Source organism: Bufo bufo, chromosome 2 (genome assembly GCF_905171765.1).
Source record: "Bufo bufo chromosome 2, aBufBuf1.1, whole genome shotgun sequence".
Taxonomy (NCBI): domain Eukaryota; kingdom Metazoa; phylum Chordata; class Amphibia; order Anura; family Bufonidae; genus Bufo; species Bufo bufo.
This window is the reverse complement of record NC_053390.1, coordinates 472,004,759-472,023,438: the sequence shown is the minus strand read 5'-3', so window position 1 is coordinate 472,023,438 and position 18,680 is coordinate 472,004,759. Positions and strand designations below refer to the sequence as shown.

General features: G+C 41.5%; 1 protein-coding gene across 1 annotated transcript in view; it reads right to left on the bottom strand.

Annotated features, from left to right (window-relative positions):
- Positions 1–253: 253 nt before the first annotated feature.
- SH3GL1 (SH3 domain containing GRB2 like 1, endophilin A2) overlaps positions 254–18,680 on the bottom strand; it is a 143,090-nt gene continuing 124,663 nt past the window's right edge. The window contains 3 exon segments of the mRNA XM_040417737.1: positions 254–1,145; positions 1,269–1,325; positions 9,776–10,004. Coding sequence (XP_040273671.1) covers positions 949–1,145; positions 1,269–1,325; positions 9,776–10,004 — 483 coding nt within the window. The 3' untranslated portion in view covers positions 254–948.

Sequence of the window (18,680 nt, the reverse complement as noted above, 5' to 3'; positions counted from 1 at the left end):
ACCCGAACATCCAGGTGTCCGCTGAACTCTAGATGTCATATCTTTAATAAAGACCAATTGAAAAAAATATTTTTAGCTCAAAATAAGTACAATGCAATAATTTCAAAAAATTGACCTCAAAGGTGTACATAGCCGTTAAGCTTTATGGGACGGAGACCCTTTTTTTTTTTTTTTTTAAATAATCAAAAGGAGTTGCAGATACATTTAAATGCAGTAAGATCAAGATTTTCATGAAAAAAATACATTCTAAACTGCGACTGATTATCTAATTTTGGGTTCAATTGAGCGCATTTATTGCAAGTAAATGAGAAACATGAAAAGTATGCGTTAGCCCTTATTACATAGAAGATAAAGCATCCATGGTGATGTTCTTTAATATAAGAATTTAACTCATATCCAAAGGGTATCACCCTATGCTATTAAGAAAAGATAAAAATTTTAAGATTATATATGAAAAAAAAAGAATATTTACTGTAACAATACAAGTAGTAACATATATAGGTTACATGCATTTGTATTTATATAGTCAGGATAAATTATTTTCAGAATAACGGATTAAAAATATAAAAGAATACAAGATACCTACTATTCCCTCACATAACTGGGGTATATATTTGTCTCTTTGAAGCCAGTTAGATGAAAAAAGTTCATAATTAATTTCTGGAGATAAGATAGGTACTGTGCTAAAGACTGTAGTGTTTTTGTGAGTTGGGCAATAAATCTATCCGACTTGTCCATAAAGACAGTTATAAAAGAAGTTATATGGACGGAATTATGTTATACCTAGTGTTCCAAAGCTAATGCACCATACAACTGAAGAAATACCAACTCCTGTTGTTCAAAAATGGGGGGGTGGTTCCGGCTCAAAGGAGTTATGTAATGAGCAACTCAGTAATTTGGTCCTTTGTTAAGTGAAAAGCTGATTATAACAATAGAATAATGTAGTCTTCACTGAGGTAATGGAACCAGGACCTCCACGTAGTTGAGGGGGAAAAATCCAGACATTCCGTTGATCATTCCTTCATACCAGTTTTCATCAATCTGATTCGTCAGCGTGATAATATCACCTTCACGAAAGCCAAGCTCGCCATCATTTTCCGGGTCAAAATCATACAAAGCTTTACAACATGGTTGGTCCAGTGGTGCTGAAAGGAAAGACAATGGCAATAAAGATAAACATCAGTATTACAAAAGGTAAAGTTGGACAGATATCTTTTGTTCAGTCTGCCTATAGATCAGGCACATAAAGACAAGAGCTTGTCACTTACTGGAGCTGCGATTGCTAGGTGTTCTGGCGGGCTTCTCTGAGCGGAAAGAGGATGAGACTAATAAATGAAAAATGAAGGTAAAATCATTAAGAACATAACAGTGTTATGCTATGTACAGTGTCAAAAATAGTTTGCATATTAAATACAGGATACACACAAAAAGTGAAAATGGTAGGATATGGAGAAATGGAGTTCTCGCTTCATAAATGAAGTACATGATTATTGACAGCCTCCAGAGCTGCCCAAATGTACACATTGGAATAATTTGTTTACAGACAAGATATTACATTTCATGACACCCAGATACAGTACAGTTGTACATATAGGCAATAGCAACATAACATCACACAGAAGAAAGACGCAATAAGCAACAGTGGATAAAAAGAAAAACATAGGTAAAGATATAGTGACCATAATATGATTTGCATAGGTTTTAAAACAAACGGCACAATAAAGAAAAATATGGTTGTGTGCAAGATCCATAAGGCTACAATCCAGGAAAAATAGATACAACATGTTATGCCTGGTGCAAGGACTGAGGGGATTCAAGGATTCAAAGTACACCAAAAAGATAATTATGGTCTCATACACTGCCTCCTCAGGTCCTGAACTAGGCAGAATACAAGTGTGGTTTAGCCTGTAGTGTTTATTTAAGGCCTCAGGCACACGGCCGTTCTTTTGGTCCACATCCGAGCCGCAGCTTTGGCGGCTCGGATGTGGACCCATTCACTTCAATGGGGCCGCAAAAGATGCGACAGCACTCTGTGTGCTGTCCGCATCTGTTGCTCCTTTCAGTGGTCCGCAAAAAAAATAAAAATATATAACCTGTCCTATTCTTGTCTGCGCCTTGCGGACAAGAAAAGGCAGTTATATTAAAGGCTGTCCATGCCGTTCCGCAAATTGCGGAACGCACACGGACGCCACATGTGTTTTGCGGATCTGCGATTTGCAGACCGCAAAATACACAACGGTCGCGTGCATGTAGCCTAACTATTTTGAATCTAAGAAGCGAAACTAAAAGATCTCAATGAAGTTGGCAGTTCATGTCATTGGGCTAAAAATGATACACTTACCAGTAATTTGATTTTACAGAACTCATGACAGCACCAGGGAAGCTTTAGAGCAATTTAACAGGTAATACCCACTTTATCCTTCAGTGGATTCCAAAGTAGATCAGTAGGAGCAGTACCTATGCAGGTTTAAAATGTTTTTTTTATATTTTTTACCACCCTCAAGTGAAGGTAAAGAGTTCCTATAACTACAAGCAAGAGGGGTGCTGTCAAGGGTACTGTAAAATCAAATTACATGTAAATGTAAACATCATTTTTCCCTTCACCTATGCCAGCACCAGACAGAAGAGGAGTTAAACCCCAAGGAGGGACAACAGCTTGTAAGTTCTTATTCCTGAGGAAAGTGAAACCATAAAGAAAAGCAGAAGAAAACAAAAGGTCAACAAAGTGGTTGTTGATGCGTTTCGGACAGATGTCCTTAGTCGTAACAGGTTACGACTTAAAACTAAGGACATCTGTCTGAAACGCGTCAAACGCCTCATGCGAGGTCCTGTTTGTATTTGGATTTGTGTTACGTTTAATAAAGAGGACGTTTTTACTGAATATCATTCCAGTGCCGGATATTTTCCTTTTTTCACATTACCTGGATAACCTGTTCCTTCCTATACAAGGTGAGCTGGATTTGTAACATTTTGAAAGAATAAAGATCATTGTCATGCAAATGCCTGTACTATTAAAACTCATTCCATAGGGTGAATCCATAATGGGGAAAAAACATGGATTTGCTAGTTTTTTGTTGTTGCTGCATCTGCCCAAAAAACTGAATGAAAAATGATTAAAAACTGCATATTCCAATATTGTATCATTAAAAACTACAGATTGCCCCACAAAAAAAAACCCTGCCTACTTGGCTTGGCCACACCTTCTACCAGTTTGGCAACGACTACAACAGGGTGCCACTTCTGTTTTTTTCAGGGCCACTTTGAGTTCCCAATTTGACCCTGCCAGGAAGAAACCTAAAGCTAAGCAAAGAGTTAGCAGACCAAAACCTGCAAGTCAACAAGGTTCAGAGGCAGTCGCCAAACAAGGCCCAATGTCAGCGACATCCATACAAAAACCAAACAGAGAGGCAAAGTAAAGATACCCAGACTACTAAACTATTCCCACAATGGAAGACTAAACCCCAGAGGCTTACTAGACTCAAAAATTCCCCACAGATCCTGGCTTCATTCCATTATTAAAGTGATCTCTGCTTCAAGGCCCTGGGAGCCACATGCTCCAGGCTTCTCCGTTCGCAGGACAGGAAATAAAGCGCTCCCAATTTAAGTGATAAATTGGTGCGTAGCCACTTCCAGAGACCGATTCAAAAATTAATGAAAGGTACCAAATTACAGGGTACTTATCCCTGTGGCAATTGTAATATCTGCCAATTCATGATTGCCTCTGACAGTTTTATTAACCCTAAAGATTCCAGAAGAATCAGTCTTAGACATTATGTCAATTGTCGCACTCGAAATGTCATCTATGCCTTGATCTGCAAATGTCGGAAAATATATGTAGGCCAGACTGGCCAAGAATTCAGCAACATTTATCAAACATTGCTTTGGTACGTCAAGACAGAACCAAGGGGGACAAGCCACTGACCTCTGTAGCCGCCTATTTCCTGGACTATCATCAAAGCAGCACCACAGGCCTACAAGTTGTTGGATTGGGCTGGATACGCAATCACTTGAGAGGGAACCCTATTACTCCACAACTTCTTTGCGGCAGTTAACCCCTCAGGTGCTGCACTGTTCGATTATGGGCCGGACGTTCCATAAAATGCGGAATGCATGCTGCTTTTTTGGCGTTTTATTTTCTTTGCGCGGTATGTAAATGGTATAGAGCAGGGGTGTCAAACTCAAATTCATCGGGGGCCGCATCAGCAGTTTGGTCACCCTCAAAGGGCCGGAAAACGTACTGTTACTTGGCTTGGCCCTTGGGGATCTCAGACGCCACTTCCACACTTTGGCCGGGGGCTCGGCGGAGCTGATGAGGTGTTTTATCCTAATGAGAAAGATTTCATAATAAGTATTTGGAGAAGGTGCAGAGGGATAGCAGAGCAGGGAGAGGCTGGTGCTGCTACTAGGGGGTCATACCATGGGGGAGTAATAAAGCCCACCATAATGCCCCCCCCCCCAGTAGTAATAATTCTCCTTATAATGTGACAGTGTAAAAAATACCCCCTTGTAATGCCCCCATTTGAGCTAATGTCCTCATAGTGCCCCCATAATGTGCCAGTATAAAATACCCCTATATAGTGCCCCTAGTAAATGACCCCATAGTGCTCCACACCCTCCTTCCTCCTAGTGCCCGCCATAATGTACCAGTATAAAATGCTCCAGTAGATGCCCTCAGTGTCCCCCATAATTTGCAAGTATAAAATACCCCTTCTTAGTGTCCCCCGTAGATGACCTCATAGTACTCCTCTCCCCCCTTCCCCATAGTACCCACCATGTGTCCCAGTATAAAATTGTACTGTACAGAGAGCCCATATAAAATACCCCTTCTTTGTGGCCTCAGTAGATGCCCCTATAGTGCCCCCAATCATGTGCCAGTATTAACAGCCCTCCCCTGTGCCAGTAATAATAGCCCCCTATGCCAGTAATAGCAGCCCCCCTGTGCCAGTAATAGCAGCCCCCCTGTGCCAGTAATAACAGCCCCCAGTAATAACAGCCCCCAGTAATAACAGCCCCTCTGTGCCAGTAATAACCGCCCCCAGTAATAAGAGCCCCTCTGTGTCAGTAATAACAGCCCCTCTGTGTCAGTAATAACAGCCCCCAGTAATAAGAGCCCCTCTGTGTCAGTAATAACAGCCCCCAGTAATAACAGCCCCTCTGTGCCAGTAATAACAGCCCCCAGTAATAACAGCCCCTCTGTGCCAGTAATAACAGCCCCCAGTAATAAGAGCCCCTCTGTGCCAGTAATAACAGCCCCCAGTAATAAGAGCCCCTCTGTGCCAGTAATAACAGCCCCCAGTAATAAGAGCCCCTCTGTGCCAGTAATAACAGCCCCCAGTAATAAGAGCCCCTCTGTGCCAGTAATAACAGCCCCCAGTAATAAGAGCCCCTCTGTGTCAGTAATAACAGCCCCCAGTAATAACAGCCCCTCTGTGCCAGTAATAACAGCCCCTCTGTGCCAGTAATAACAGCCCCTCTGTGCCAGTAATAACAGCCCCTCTGTGCCAGTAATAACAGCCCCTCTGTGCCAGTAATAACAGCCCCTCTGTGCCAGTAATAACAGCCCCTCTGTGCCAGTAATAACAGCCCCCAGTAATAAGAGCCCCTCTGTGCCAGTAATAACAGCCCCCAGTAATAAGAGCCCCTCTGTGCCAGTAATAACAGCCTCCAGTAATAAGAGCCCCTCTGTGCCAGTAATAACAGCCCCCAGTAATAAGAGCCCCTCTGTGCCAGTAATAACAGCCCCCAGTAATAACAGCCCCTCTGTGTCAGTAATAACAGCCCCCAGTAATAAGAGCCCCTCTGTGCCAGTAATAACAGCCCCCAGTAATAAGAGCCCCTCTGTGTCAGTAATAACAGCCCCCAGTAATAAGAGCCCCTCTGTGCCAGTAATAACAGCCCCTAGTAATAACAGCCCCTCTGTGCCAGTAATAACAGCCGCCAGTAATAAGAGCCCCTCTGTGCCAGTAATAACAGCCGCCAGTAATAACAGCCCCCAGTAATAACAGCCCCTCTGTGCCAGTAATAACAGCCCCCAGTAATAAGAGCCCCTCTGTGCCAGTAATAACAGCCCCCAGTAATAACAGCCCCTCTGTGCCAGTAATAACAGCCCCCAGTAATAAGAGCCCCTCTGTGCCAGTAATAACAGCCCCCAGTAATAAGAGCCCCTCTGTGCCAGTAATAACAGCCCCCAGTAATAAGAGCCCCTCTGTGTCAATAATAACAGCCCCCAGTAATAACAGCCCCTCTGTGCCAGTAATAACAGCCCCCAGTAATAACAGCCCCTCTGTGCCAGTAATAACAGCCCCCAGTAATAACAGCCCCTCTGTGCCAGTAATAACAGCCCCCAGTAATAAGAGCCCCTCTGTGCCAGTAAAAACAGCCCCCTGTAATAACAGCCCCTCTGTGCCAGTAATAACAGCCCCTCTGTGCCAGTAATAACAGCCCCCAGTAATAAGAGCCCCCCTTTGCCAGTAATAACAGCCCCCCCTTTGCCAGTAATAACAGCCCCCGCCAGTAATAACAGCCCCCCCTTTGCCAGTAATAACAGCCCCCGCCAGTAAAAGTATTGTACATAATAAAAAAAACAAAAAAAAACACATACTTACCTCCATGTCAGTGATGCGATGCAGGCCTCTTCTGGCCTGTGTCCCACGCTGTATGGCTCAGGCAGCGCGATGACGTCATCGCGCCGCCTGCGCCGGCCTCTGATAGGCTGCCGGCCTAGTGCCTGCAGCCTATCAGAGGAAGGGAAAGGGACACGCCTCTCCCTCCCCTACCGCAGCACAGGCAGGCATCTGTATCGCTGTCCTGAGGACGGCGATACAGATGACTGGAGATGAGCGCTTCCAAAATGGAAGCGCTCATCTCCCTGTGCCCAGCCGCCGCCGCCAGCTCGCTCGCTGCGCGGGCCACATGACTAGGTCTGGCGGGCCGGATTCGGCCCGCGGGCCTTGTGTTTGACACCCGTGGTATAGAGTATCGAAATACTTTATGGTATCGAAATCGAATCAAAATTTTGGTATCGCAACAACCCTATATTATTTGCCACTATCAAATGCATTATGCATCATGTTTTTATTTAGTCCCATGCTTTGATCTTCTACGATGTGCTCTGTAGTATACAAACTAAGGTAAGAGATTTATTATAGATCACTTTAACAGGTTTTTTTTTTTGTTAGTTTTTTCTCCTCTTCTGTCATGCCTCTGGTGTCACACACTCTTGCGCAGTGCAAACCACATTAGGGACTGGTGTTATTATTGCGATATTTGGGTGATATTATTATGCCCTATATATGGATATGATAGTTATGAACAGAGTTATTTTGACAGTATTTATTGGCCAATAAATCATGGTTATAATTCATTTTATTATTCTAACTAATCAGGTCTTGATCTTTCTTACATTTTGGGATTATCGTATATTAATTTTTCCTTTTTAAAAAATTTTTTATTACAGGATATGTTAATCATCGTTGTGTGATCCAATATAATTAGTTATGTACAGTTATATTTATTTATTGCATTTATGGAGTTGCACTTTTTGTAAAAATGTACTTGTATACACACACATTCTGAAAGTTTTATCATTGTAACTTCATAGGAGAATAATAATATATTTTTATTCATTTATATGTATTCATTCATATGTTTCCCTTGTTTTGCTATTGTATGCAAAGATAGTTACTTATATATGCCAACATTGCAACACATGTCTCATGTCTTGATGGCAGTGCGTTTGTGCTTGGTGCCACCGTCTTTCTTTTCTTCTTAGACTTGCAGACATTGCGGCACTATCCAGTCTCCTGGGTGATCGCACCATCTGTGGAACGTATTGTGCGTTCCACTTTCAGGGGAGGCACTTCCTTGTGTCAAGTGACTCGATCATCACATGACTCGTCACATCTATCTACAGTGACTGCCGGCGCAAGTGCAGTGTGTTTTGTGCGACACCGGAGGCATGTCGGGTGCGCGTTCTCCAGTTTCTTTTCAGGTGATTTATGTTAATCATTGATTAATTACTATTATTTGATAATTATTAGGAGATATAAAGTACTCTGGGACACACAAGCAGCTACCCCTAAGGAAGCCGGACGCTACCGGCGATAAGTGTGGGGCACTACTTGTCTGCCCCAAGCCCATTTATGTAGGTCCATGTTTACTTGCTGTACATTATACAGGTATTAGGTGTCTTTATGCCACATCATAATTATTGTATTGCAGATGGTCATCTGACCTTTCAGTTTTTTTGGCACTATTTTCTATTGTTTAACCTGGACTGGTTACATTCTGTCCTTACATTTGGACTTCAGTGAGAGCTGTTTGTCTGGTTTTATTTTATACCAGCGCTTTGACTATTGTATAAAATTTTTAATCAGTTTGTGTGTCTTTATGGTCTAATAAAATTACATGTTTTTACATTTGTGGATGTGCACTTTGTTGGGGTTTTCCTGGGTCAATTGGTCTGTTTTTGGTCATTACATCTTGGTTCAACACAACATTTCAGTTGTGGGGTGGCCTGGAGATCTGGTCTGTATACACAGACATGAAGGGAAGCCATAGTCCTATGTGGAAAAAAACTAAAAAACCCTGCATGGCTGTCATACTCAGGCATTAATAGATTTGTGTCACGCAGAATGTACAATAAACACACAATACTACTAGCCACTCATTTTTTGCTGTTCTACCCCAGCCCCACATAGCCTTTAATATTAATAAAAGTATTGTTTTTATAAATTTACTCAGAGGAAATTGGCACAGTTATGGGCTGGGGGGGTATGTGGATGGCACTGTTATGGGCTTGGGGGGGTCTGTGGATGGCACTGTTATGGGCTGGGGGGGGGGGGGGGGTCTGTGGATGGCACTGTTATGGGCTGGGGGGGGGTCTGTGGATGGCACTGTTATGGGCTGGGGGGGGTCTGTGGATGGCACTGTTATGGGCTGGGGGGGGGTCTGTGGATGGCACTGTTATGGGCTGGGGGGGTCTGTGGATGGCACTGTTATGGGCTGGGGGGGTCTGTGGATGGCACTGTTATGGGCTGGGGGGGTCTGTGGATGGCACTGTTATGGGCTGGGGGGGGTCTGTGGATGGCACATATATAAAACAGTGTCCGTCATCCACAGATCCCCCCCCCCCATAACCGTGTCCGTCATCCACAGATTCCCCCCCCATAACAGTGTCCGTCATCCACAGATCCCCCCCATAACCGTGTCCGTCATCCACAGATCCCCCCCATAACCGTGTCCGTCATCCACAGATCCCCCCCCCATAACCGTGTCAGTCATCCACAGATCCCCCCCCCCCCCATAACAGTGTCCTTCACAGATCCCCAGTAATGGTGCCATCCACAGACCACCATTAGTTCCAAACCCACCAAAAGCACACCTTTTGGTTAAAACATATTTTTTTCTTATTTTCCTCCCCAAAAACCTAGGTGCGTCTTATGGGCCGGTGCGTCTTATAGGGCGAAAAATACGGTACCTTCACTATAATCTACCCGTATAACAGGTCAGAGAATAACTTATTTTGTGGGTGTGCTTCTTTAAAAGAGCTGTCTGATCTGGGTTTAGATGCGGGGCAGCCTTAGTAGGGAGTGGTAAAATTATGAAATTAGTTAAACATGTGTTCTTTGGTATTGTCAGAATTTAGGTATACACTACAGGGAAGCTTTGTATTATGAATCTTACACAAGATTTAAGGGGCGAGTACTTTTTTCCCCAAATCCTGGTCAACCCCATACAAAACAGCTTTGGTGAGAGAGAAGCTTAAAAATCTTACCTGGTGCCTTGTTTAGAGGGTTACAGGAAATGCCTCCATTGGAATGGTCTGTGTCACCGTAGTCATAACTTTCCTGTGTTTTAACCTTTACTTCTCTTTTGGGCCGTGAGGAAGCTTCACGAACGCTAGCCTTGAACTTTTCCGACAACTCCTCCATTATTTGAACTGCTTGCCTGTGATAATCCACCTGTGCTTCCACCAAAGCTGAAAGCTGACTTACTTGCTCCACCTGTAAAAGGGTACAGCTTATACAGTGAAATGAATACCACACTCATCCTTACATAAAACTACAGACTAAGACAATCTAAAAACATAAATTTCCTTTTATAATACTTAAAAGCAAATACATTGAGACCAAGGCATCTGAGAAGTCTTTCCCCAGAAGTGCTGCACAGAGATTGGGGGGAGCCGTTCAGTTGACGTGGCAGCCTTGGGCCTACTGAAGGCTTTGAGGTCGTACTCCATGGAAGCATAATGAAGCAAAAATATTTTTAATGAAGTAAAATCACCCTCTTTCCCCAAATTAACCTTTTGCCTACTGCTGCACAACTTTATACATCATGGTGGTAGGCTCTTATCTGTAACCCGACGTCTAAAATTTGGGGTTATATCGTGATCTGCCAGCTCCCCGTGGCGCTGAAGATCGATTTGACTGTGCTGTCATTAGACAGCTGCAGTCACAGTGAGGTATTGCAGAGACCAGCAGAAGTGGTCTCGCTGTGTGGCATCCTTGTGACACCCTACTACAAGGATCCATCTTGGTGTACAATGTAAAAGCTGGCGGGAAGTGCTTTTCTTGATGTAAGAGCGCCTCCTGCTGGCTGTAAAGTTAAGTGAGCATGCTGGCTGTGAATTAACCCCTTTCTGCACTGACTGTCAGGATGGGGATAATTCACTTTTTAAAATAAAACATAAAAACAAAGAAAATTAATTTTAAAAAAAAATCATACAAAATTAATAAAAAGTTTAAGTCAATAAGAAAATTAAAAAGTAATACAGTCCTGATCAAAAGTTTAAGACCACTTGAAAAACGGCAAAAAATCATATTTTGCATTGTTGGATCTTAACAAGGTTCCAAGTAGAGCTTCAACATGCAACAAGAAAAAAATGAGAGTGAGACAAAACATTTTTTGAGCATTCACTTAAATTAAACTAAAACAGGCTGTTTTTCAGCTGATCAAAAGTTTAGGACCACATGCCTTTAAAAGGCCAAATCTGTGCAAAGATGTGGATTCATTGTCATTTTCTGTCAGGTAGTCACACGTTGTGAAGGCAAAGGCAAAAAACTCTCCCTTTTTGAACGTGGTTGGGTTGTTGAACTGCATAAGCAGGGTCTCTCACAGCGCGCCATCGCTGCTGAGGTGGGACGCAGTAAGACAGTCATTTTGAATTTCTTAAATGATCCTGAGGGTTATGGAACAAAAAAGTCAAGTGGAAGACCACAAAAAATTTCATCAGCACTGAGCCGGAGAATCCAATTGGCTGTCCGTCAAGACACTGGACGATCCTCGACCCAAATTAAGGCCCTTACTGGTGCTGACTGCAGCCCCATAACCATCAGACGGCATCTGAGACTGAAGGGCTTCAAAAACAAAAAAAACATCTTCAAAGACCTAGTCTCCTTGAACGCCACAGAACTGCTCGTTTGGACTTTGCAAGAGAGCACCAAACATGGGACATTCAAAGGTGGAAGAAAGTTTTATTCTCTGATGAGAATTTTTTTTTACCTTCATGGTCCTGATGGTTTCCAACGTTACTGGCATGACAAGCAGATCCCACCTGAGATGTTTTCTACGCGCCACAGTGGATGGGGCGACATAATGGTCTGGGGTGCTTTTTCCTTCAGTGGAACAATGGAGCTTCAGGTAGTGCAGGGGCGTCAAACGGCCGCTGGCTATGTCCAGATGTTGCAGAGAGCATTTCTCATGACTGAGGGCCCTCGTCTGTGTGGTAACGACTGGGTTTTTCAACAGGACAACGCTACAGTACACAATGCCCGCAGGACAAGGGACTTCTTCCAGGAGAATAACATCACTCTTTTGGACCATCCTGCGTGTTCCCCTGATCTAAATCTAATTGAGTACCTTTGGGGATGGATGGCAAGGGAAGTTTACAAAAATGGACAACAAGGGAAGTTTACAAAAATGTTCCCACTCACCTCATGGAGACGCATGCCGAAACGAATTTTGGAAGTGATAAACAATAACGGCGGAGCTACTCATTACTAAGTTCATGTTTGGAAGTTGGATTTCTGTTTTGGGGTGGTTTAGTTTTTTTTTTGGAGGTGTGGTCCTAAACTTTTGATCAGCAGAAAAACAGCCTGTTTCAGTTTATTCGTTGTTTTCATTAAATTGAATGCTCAAAAAATGTTTTGTCTCACTCCCATTTCTTCTTGTTGCATGTTGAAGCTCTACTTGGAACCTTATTAAGATCCAGCCATGCTAAATATGATTTTTTGTCATTTTTCAAGTGGTCTTAAAACTTTTGATCAGGACTGTAGTTACTAGTAATAGCAATAGCATAGCAGACTACATAGACCCCACCCCTATTCATAAAAAATTTTACTTTCTTGTTTTCGCTATATTTTGCATAGTGGGGTGGAGTTTTTTTGGGGGGTTCTGCATGAAATATGGGAGAAGACATCTGTATGTGGGTAAGTAACTGTCTCAATGATAGAAAACAGAGGGTGGTTATTAACAGTACACATTCTGATTGGGTCACTGTCACTAGTGGGGTACCTCAGGGGTCAGTATTGGGCCCTATTCTCTTCAATATATTTATTAATGATCTTGTAGAAAACTTGCATAGTAAAGTATAAATTTTTCGCAGATGACACTAAACTGTGTAACGTAATTAACACTGAAGAGGACAGTATACTACTACAGAGGGATCTGGATAGATTGGAGGCGTGGGCAGATAAGTGGCAGATGAGGTTTAACACTGACAAATGTAAAGTTATGCACATGGGAAGGAATAATGCAAGTCACCCGTACATACTAAATTGTAAAACACTCGGTAACACTGACATGGAAAAGGATCTAGGAATTTTAATAAACAGCAAACTAAGCTGCAAAAAACTGTGTCAGGCAGCTGCTTCCAAGGCCAATAAGATAATGGGTTGCATCAAAAGGGGCATAGATGCCCGCGATGAGAACATATTCCTACCACTTTACAAATCTCTAGTCAGACCACACATGGAGTACTGTGTACAGTTCTGGGCTCCTGTAAACAAGGCAGACATAGCAGAGCTGGAGAGGGTCCAGAGGAGGGCAACTAAAGTAATAACTGGAATGGGGTAACTACAGTACCCTGAAAGATTATCAAAATTAGGGTTATTCACTTTAGAAAAAAGACGATTGAGGGGCGATCTAATTAATATGTATAAATATATCAGGGGTCAGTACAGAGATCTATTCCATCATCTATTTATCCCCAGGACTGTGACGAGGGGACATCCTCTGCGTCTGGAGGAAAGAAGGTTTGTACACAAACATAGAAAAGGATTCTTTACGGTAAGAGCAATGAGACTATGGAACTCTCTGCCTGAGGAGGTGTGATTGTGAGTACAATTAAGGAATTCAAGAGAATGGATGTATTTCTGGAGCGTAATAATATTACAGACTATAGCTACTAGAGAGGGGTCATTGATCCAGGGAGTTATTCGGATTGCCTGATTGGAGTCGGGAAGGAATTTTTTATTCCCCTAAAGTGGGGAAAATTGGCTTCTACCTCACAGTTTTTTTTTGCCTTCCTCTGGATCAACTTGCAGGATAACAGGCCGAGGACGAATGTGTTTTTTCGGACTTATGTACTATGTTACTATATGCAAACACTTTTTTTTCTTCATTTATTTAAAATAAATAAATACACAAACTAAAAAACAGGAATGCCCAACCTAAGGCCCTAGAGCTATTAGGGCATGTTGGGAGTTGTAGTTTTGCAACAGCTGGAGGGCCGCAGGATGGGCATCCCTAGCTTAAAATAGGTCATGAGTATTTGATCGGTGAGGGCCCAACACCCAGGACCCTTGCCGATGAGCTGTTTTGAGAAGTCAGCAGAACTCCTGTGAGCACTGCTGCCTTCTCACAGCTCACCAAGCACAGCCCCATACATAGTATAGCGGTTGTGCTTGGTATCGCAACTCAGCCCCATTCACTTGAATAGGGCTGAGCCGTTCATAGGCCACGTAAATGATGAACGTGACATGACCTAGAAAAAGCTGAGAGATGGCCACGGCTCACAGGAGCACCGCTGACTTCTCAGAACAGCTGATCAGCGGGGGTCCTGGGTGTTGGAGCTCCACCAATCAGATACTGATATATCCTGAGGATATGTCATCAGTAAAAAAAAACTCGGAAAAGCCATTTAATATAAAAGAAAAACACTAAGCCCCATACATAAAATCTAAAGTAGACTGAAGCACACTTTTTTTCTACAAAATTTTCTAGACAAAAAATGATAAATGCATGAGTAAAAGTTTGATTATTTAGAACTGTTCAACATAGTTACATAGTTAATACGGTTGAAAAAAAAGATAAGTCCATCAAGTTCAACCAAAGGATAGGTGGGGACGTGAATCTCAGAAGGAAGTAAGACCCAGATTTCTACACATTTTTATAAGCGCATTAATGTCATTTACTTTTAAAGGGGTTGTCTGAGTTATGAAAAAAATAAAATATAGCACTGAAAATCTGATGGGCAGCAATATAGAACTGAGCTAAGCAAGTTTTATGCAAAAAAAAATTATATATATTTCCTCATTTCCCTGGCCCTTTGTTTACATGCAATAAAAACAATCTCTGCCCCTCCCCCTGCACTGCTAAGGGAGTGGATACAAGAGCTGGAGTGGATACAGCTGCTAAGGGAGTGGATACAAGTCCCACCTGTATAATGACACTGCTAATACACACAGGATCTTCCCCCTACCTTCTTGTGCAATGCTCTCTCTAGTCTGTCAGATCCTGTGCCCAGAATTGTCTCCTCACTGCCTGCTGCAGCTAGCCAGTATGTGCAGCTGAAGGGGTTAAGAATCTTAGAAGAGAGAGCAGACGGCAGCGAAAGGGGGCGTGGCCAGCACAGTGACGTCTCATTTACAGGCTTGTGAACGACCTTTATCAGAGCAGAGAGAGAAGCCGACATCACAGGTCATGTGACCCTCAGTGAAATCTGAGAAACCAGCCACTGCAGATAAAGTGAGTTAATTAGAAAGCTGTTACATTTGCTTAGTTAGGAACATAGAAAGAACAAAAAAATAACTCGGACAACCCCTTTAACGCCAAGCCAGTTTTCACCATAAGGACCAAGCCACATTTTGCAAATCTGACATGTTTCACTTTATGTGGTAATAACTTTGGAACGCTTTTACTTATCCAAGCGATTGAGACTTTTTTCTCATGACATATTGTACTTCATGTTAGTGGTAATTTGAGTCAACAGGTTTCACCATTATTTATAAAAAAAACTCCCAAATTTACAGAAAATTTAGAAAAATTCACAATTTTTGAAATTTGCTTTTAAAGCAGATTGCGATACCTCATACAATAGTTGTTACTGTAAATTTCCCAGATGTCTACTTCATGTTGGCATCACTTTGAAAATGTCATTTTATTTTTCAGGCTTGGAATTTTAAAAGCAATTCTAAAAATTTGTAAGAAAATTTCCAAAACCCACTTCTTAAGGAACAGTTCAGTTATGAAGTCACTTTGTGGGCCTTACATAGTAGAAACCACCCATAAATTACCCAATTTTATAAACTACACCCTTCAAGTTATTCAAAACTGATTTTACAAACTTTGAAAGGAAAATGGAGGTGAAATTTTCATTTTAATCTATTTTTCCCTGTAACACAACAAGGGTTAACAGCCAAAGAAAACTCAATATTTATTACCCTGATTATGCAGTTTACAATAACACCTCATATGTGGCAACTGCTGTCTGGGCACATGGCAAGGTGCAGAAGGAAAGGAGCGTCATGTGGGATAAATTTAAGTTACCATGTCACATTTGAAGACCCCTTGATGCACCCCTAAAGTAGAAACTCCCAAAAAGTGGCCCTGTTGTGGCACAGTTTCTTTTTTACGGAGTTCCCCTGACAGGATAGATCATGTATTGTTTCTATAGAGCAGGTTGATACGAACACGACAATACAAATATGTGTATTTTTTTGTTTTGTTTCAGTTTTACATAATAAAAGCATTTTTGAAAAAAAAAAAAATGTTTGTGTCTTCATTTTCTGAAAGCTACATTTCTTTTATTTTTCTCCGATCGTCTCGAACAGGGGCTCTTTTTTTACAGGACGAGCTGACATTTTCATTGGTACCATTATTGGGTACATATGATTTTTTGATCATTCAATATAACAATTTTTTAGGCGCAAGGGGACCATAAAATGGCTATTTTGCCACAGTTTTTGTGTTATTATTTTTCTTTTTTTAACAGGGTTCAACTGAGGGGGAAGATCATGTGATATTTCTATAGAGCAGGTAATTACGGACATAGCAATACCTAATATATCAATTTTTTTTACTTCAGTTTTATAGAATAAAAGAATTTGTGAAATAAAAATCATGTGTTTTTGTGTCACCATTTTCTGAAAGCAATTTATTTTTTATTTTTCTGCTGATCGTCTTGTGTAGTGGCTCATTTTTTGTGGAAAGAGTTGACGTTTTTAAAAAGGTACCATTTTTGGGTACATATGATTTTTTTTCATCACTTTTGCAGGAAGAGATAATGGTTTGATTGGTACTATTTTGAGTTGCATATGACTTTTGGATCGCTTGGTATTCTACTTTTTGTGAAAGGTGACAAAAAATGCCGTATTTTTTTTTTTTTTTTTTTTATGGTGTTAACTTTAGGGGGTAAATATGTAGAAATCCGCAGCACTTGTCAGTTGAATGAACGAAATCCGGTTACTTTATTTGTACCAGCAGCATACAGACAGACGTTTCGACCATCTCTGGTCTTTCTCAAGCAATGAAATTTCATTGCTTGAGAAAGACCAGAGATGGTCGAAATGTCGCTGTCTGTATGCTGCTGGTACAAATAAAGTAACCGGATTTCGTTCATTCAACTGACAAGTGCTGCGGATTTCTACATATTTACCCCCTAAAGTTAACACCATAAAAAAAATATATATATATTTACTGCAAATAAAATGGCATTTTTTGTCACCTTTCACACAAAGTGGAATACCAAGCGATCCAAAAGTCATCCAGTAACCAGATTTTGCTCATTCAACTGACGAGTGCTGCGGATTTCTACATATTTGCTCTTTGACGGGACCCCTAGCCAAGATCTCAATCAGCGGGCACCACTTTTCATTATCTTTTTACTACTGGTATACTATCCCCAAGTGGGGCCTGTAGTGCTGCTTATCCTACATTTTTCTAACTTTAGGGGGTAAGTCATATAATATAATATTTTTATAGAGCAGGTCATTGTGGATGTGGAGATACCCAATAGGTCTTTTTTTAGATTCCAGTTTTACACTATAAAAGCATTTTTGAAGGAAAAAAAAAATCATGTTTTAGAGTCTCAATTTTCTCAAAGCAATATTTTTTTTTTATCGTTTGGGCGATTGTCTTATGTAAGGGCTCATTTTTCGCAGGAAGAGATGACTGTTTGATTGGTACTATAATCGGGGTACATATGTCTTTTTGATCGCTTGAAATCAAAATTTTTGTGATGGAAGTTGACCAAAAATAGCATTTTTGGGACCATTTATTTTTATAAGGTGTTCATCTGAGGGGTTAGGTCATGTGATATTTTTAGAGAGCTGGTTGTTACAAACGTAGCAATACCTATATGTCATTTTTAAAATTTATTTCAGTTTTACACTATAAAAGCATTTTTGAAGGGAGGGGGATCATGTTTTAGTGTCGCCACTTTCTGAAAGCCATATTTTTTTACCTTTTGGGCGATTGTCTTTTGAAGGGGCTCATTTATTGCGGGATGAGGTGACTGTTTGGTACCATTTTGGGGTGTGTAGGACTTTTTGATCGCTTGGAATTACACTTTTTGTGATGGTGACAAAAAAAAGCATTTGTCACAGTTTTTAATTTATTTTTTATTTTTTGAGACGTTCACCTGAGGTGGTAGATTACGTGACATTTTTATAGAGCAAGTAGTTACGGACACGGCGATACCTAATATGTCTTTTGTTTAAAATAAAAAAATATTTGGAATTTGTCCCACTGTGGGACTTGACCTTTTATGGGATTGATCCCAGTTTCAATTCAATTCCTGCCTGCCCAATCACATCATGTGCATGCACGTGAGGATGCGGCAATATACGTGACTATGCGTGAAGAGATTAAGATTTTGTCTAAGGCTACTTTCACACTAGCGTTTTTGCTGGATCCAGCAGAGTTCAGCAAAAACGCTTCCGTTACTGATAAAACCACCTGCATCCATTATGAACGGAACAGATTGTATTATCTTTAACATTGCCAAGGAAAATCAGTCATGAACTCCATTGAAAGTCAATGGGGGACGTATCCGGTTTTTATTGTGTCAGAGAAAACTGATCTGTCCCCATTGGCTTGCATTAGGGGTCATGCTGGATCGGTTTTGCTCCGCATCCCAGGATGGAAAGCAAACCGCAGCATGTTGCGATTTGCTCTCCAGTCTGGGAACGCAAGTAAATGGAACGGAATACATTCCACTCTGTTCAGTTCATTGGAAATGAATGGGGACAAAACTGAAGCGTTTTTTTCCAGTATTGACGGAACGCAATACCGAAATAACTTAAACGCTAGTGTGAAAGTCTTAATGCAGTGTTTCCAATCATCCCTCTGTTTATGACCTGTGTGCCTTATATTCTTATAAAAATTTATCTTATTCATATGTCAATCACCTCTGTCAGGAGCCCAAGAAGTTGTCCCACGATCTCCTGGAGCCCAGCACC